Here is a 3,632-nt window from a genome sequence, read left to right on the forward strand (position 1 = left end):
TTTTTTTTTTTTTTTTTTTTGCAGTTTGCCTTCAGTTTAGTAAGGCACCAAACAGATATGAGTAGTCTTGAGTTAGTGCATGAAGTTATGTATCTGTTTTAAAACCATTACTGAATCAAGAGTTTTATGTTAAGCCATTTTCCTCACTTTTAAGGGTTTTTGATTTGCACCCAGGCAGAGAAACTTGAATTAAACATTTTCTGAAGGACCCAGTGATAGATATAATGACGATAATTTAATCTTAATGAATCTAAAAACTAGTTTAGGCTTCAAATCTGAATGTTTTTGTCCATTCCTGGTGCTTTTGATGTCTCCTTAATGCTTTTGGGCATTTCTCAAGAGTTAAGGTCACTTTAGGGTAAAGTAAAAGCATGCCGGCTACCCAAAATGCTTCTTTAGCACTTCATGAACAATACAATTTTGACTATCTTTGCAAACAGTGGACATAGCGCTGCCAGATGTCTAGAGGAATATAATAGGTTGCAATATTCATTTAGGCAGTTCCTCCTAAAAGTGGTCACTGAGCATTTTCTGGTATCTGGCTGATGCTCATACCTTTCAGTTTCCTCATGTTTCTCCATCAATGCATATTTTTGGCAGGTGTAGTTTTTAGATTGTTGTTTTGGCTTATGTAGAATTTTTTTTTATATTTCTTGTATTATTATAATATGTCGCTAACTGGTATTGTTTAGTTATGCTGTTGTTTAATCACATTGTATTAATGTGATTTTTTTTTTCTGGGTGTGTATAATCATTCATTGTCATTTTCTTTTAATTGTCAGGCTGAATTTCCCCGGCTTCCTCAGGATCTGAAAGGAGAGACATTTTCTCATGTTTTTGGAACAAATACTTCTAGCCTGGAGCTTCTGTTGATGAGCAGGAAGATCAAAGGACCGTGTTGGCTGGAAATAAAAAATCCACGTACGAGGGTTTGCATATTGAATACTTAAAACATTGCTAGAAAAATATGTGCAAATAAACTGATAGAGGGATGGGACATTGAGCGTTTACCTGTACAGTTCAGTTTTATGAAATATTTATTAGACATAGGGTGCTAGAAAGTGAGGGCCATTTTATATGAACAGATGTTTTGAAATTCCAAAACAAAGATGCATCTGAAAGCAATCTGTTCTGATACCAGGAAAAACCTGGGAGATGACTTTCCTGTCTGGAATAATCCCCCAAACCAAACCTGGTAGAACAGGAAAAATATAAAGATTGGGAATGACTCCAGTTTGATTCTTGGATTTTGTTAAACCTGCCATCTCAATGACCTTTCTCACAAAAAAACAGAACCCAACAAAACAAAACAAACAAACAAACGGTTTCCCCCCTCCCTCCCCCAAACACCAACAACAGAGTAAGTGGCCTCCTTACTTCCTCTTAGATCCACACGAAGAGGTTTGTACTCCTTATGGTTCTTCACTTTGAAGACAAAGGAGGGTCTTCTTCCTTTTGAGCTAAAAATAAATTGATCAATCATATATGCACCATCTCAAAATCAGGGTAGTGATAAGCCCCACTTATCCCTTTCTCAGATTCAAAATCTGTCCCTGCTTGTGGTTCCTATGACCATAGTTTCCAAATAGCTTATAGGCATTTTAATGTATTTATTCTTGCATCATTGTTGTGAAGCTGGAATGTACTGTTATCTCAGGTTCACAGAAGGGAAACAGAGGCACAGGGAGGCTGACTCCCAGCATGTCTGTAGAAGTTTGGAGTGTGAACTTGGAACTTATATTTTCAAAGTCCTATATTAGTACCATTTCTTATGGGACAGTATTTAAGTTGGTGACTTTCCAACGGGGATGCCATGATGCCAACACAACCAGGGTGAGTGGACAGTTCTATCTGGTGGCAGATGCATTTATCTCCAGGTGACTGCTGCCACTGTGGAGTGAAACTGTCCCTTGTTTTCAGGAGGTACATTGGAACCAAACTGGGAAGAGGTGCAGCAAAAGCAGCATGCCTGCCCACGTAATACAATGCAGGCAGGTGCTCCTTTCCGTTGTAGCTTCTTCTCTAGTTTGGTGCCAACATTCCTTCTGAAAACCAAGGCACATGGTACAGCTTTTCACCTTGTGGTGGCAGTGACAGTGCTACAGCACTCCCTTAGCCTGCCCCTGCTTCCCTCCCAGGCCTTGTATGTCCTTTTGCCCACCTTTTTCCCCTCCCACACTCTTGGTACTCCCGACGTACTGCACATGCACCCCAGCATCTTGTTCTTGCTTGCCAGGTGTTCCCAGACACTGCCCCAGGGCCAGGTTCAGGGGCATCATCCTGAGGTGACTAATAGAATAACTTGGCCCAGTGGTTCCCAGTGTCCACCAGTGACTTGGAGCTATGTTTTGGGAGTTCAGTGCTCCACTGGGAGCAAACCTGCTCTTGGCCAGGCAGTGCTAGGGGAGCACTCCCCAAACAGCTTGAGGTGGGGAATATAATTTAAGTATATCAATGATTAATTATATATGTACCTATTTATGATATTTGTATTATAATGTTCATGATATATTAGTTTTTTAAACAGGGTGCCACTAAGTTTTGAAACATTTTGAAGGGGTCTTGAGTCTAAAAAGATTGAGAACCACTGATCTAAGTGAGTTACTCAGTGCTTTTAGTGTGCTATTACACGTCTGGTATTTGTCTTCCTCCTTGTATTGAAGCTCATTTGATGAGTTCGAGCTTCCCTATTTGGGTCAACTGGAACTATCCCCAGTTCCGATAGCTGAGAGGCATATCCTTGCTTAATTCCCATTGACCTGGCCTTCCCTGGATACCAGATTGGAGAAGGCAGTCTTTTAAATGTGATGTCTTAGAGAGTTTCTGGGTTAAGACTAGAGGGGAGAGCAACAAGGGTGTTGTTGTGATGGGTGTTTGCTATAGACCACCAGACCGGGAGGATGAGGTAGAGGCGGCTTTTTTCGGACAACTATTAGACGTTTTTAGATCACAGGCCCTAGTTCTCAAGGGGGACTTCAGTCACCCTGACATTTGCTGGGAGGGCAATATAGCAGTGCGCAGGAAATCTAGGAGGTTTTTAGAGAGCATTGGGTCCAGCTTCCTGTCTCAAGCATTGGAAGGACCAGCTAGGGGTTGTTTTCTTCTTGTCCTGCTGCTTACAAATGGAAGAGTTGGTGGGAAATGTAGATGTGGATGACAATTTGGGCAGCAGTGACTATGAGATGATTGATTTCAGGTTCCTTACAAAAGGAAGAAAGGAGAGCAGAAGAGCAAGGAACCTGGATTTCAGAAAAGCAGACTTTGACTCCCTTAGGGAACTGATGGGTAAGATCCCCTGGGAAACCAGTCTGAGGCAGAAAGGAGTTCAGGAGAACTCGTAGTATTTTAAAGAAATCTTACTGAGGGCACAGGAAGATACCATCTCAATGTGCAGGAAGAATAGCAAATATGGGAGGTGACCAGCTTGGCTTAGCAGTGAATTTAAAACACAAAAAGGAAGCTCACAAGAAGTGGAAGGTCAGACAGATGACGAGAGAGGAGTACAAGAATATTGCTCGGGCATGCAGAGATGAAATTAGGAAGGCAAAAATGCAACTGGAGTTGCAACTAGCAAGGGACATGAAGGGTAACAAGAGTTTCTACAAGTATGTTAGCAACAAGAGGAAGGTCAG

General features: G+C 41.5%; 1 protein-coding gene across 2 annotated transcripts in view; it reads left to right on the forward strand.

Annotated features, from left to right (window-relative positions):
• POLA1 (DNA polymerase alpha 1, catalytic subunit) overlaps positions 1-3,632 on the forward strand; it is a 367,464-nt gene that overhangs the window by 35,656 nt on the left and 328,176 nt on the right. For both annotated transcript variants that reach the window (XM_019524513.1, XM_019524511.1), the window contains exon 14: positions 783-921. In XM_019524513.1, coding sequence (XP_019380058.1) covers positions 783-921 — 139 coding nt within the window. The remainder of the gene's footprint in view (positions 1-782; positions 922-3,632) is intronic.

Source organism: Gavialis gangeticus, unplaced genomic scaffold (genome assembly GCF_001723915.1).
Source record: "Gavialis gangeticus isolate Ggan-Ray unplaced genomic scaffold, GavGan_comp1, whole genome shotgun sequence".
Lineage (NCBI taxonomy): Eukaryota > Metazoa > Chordata > Crocodylia > Gavialidae > Gavialis > Gavialis gangeticus.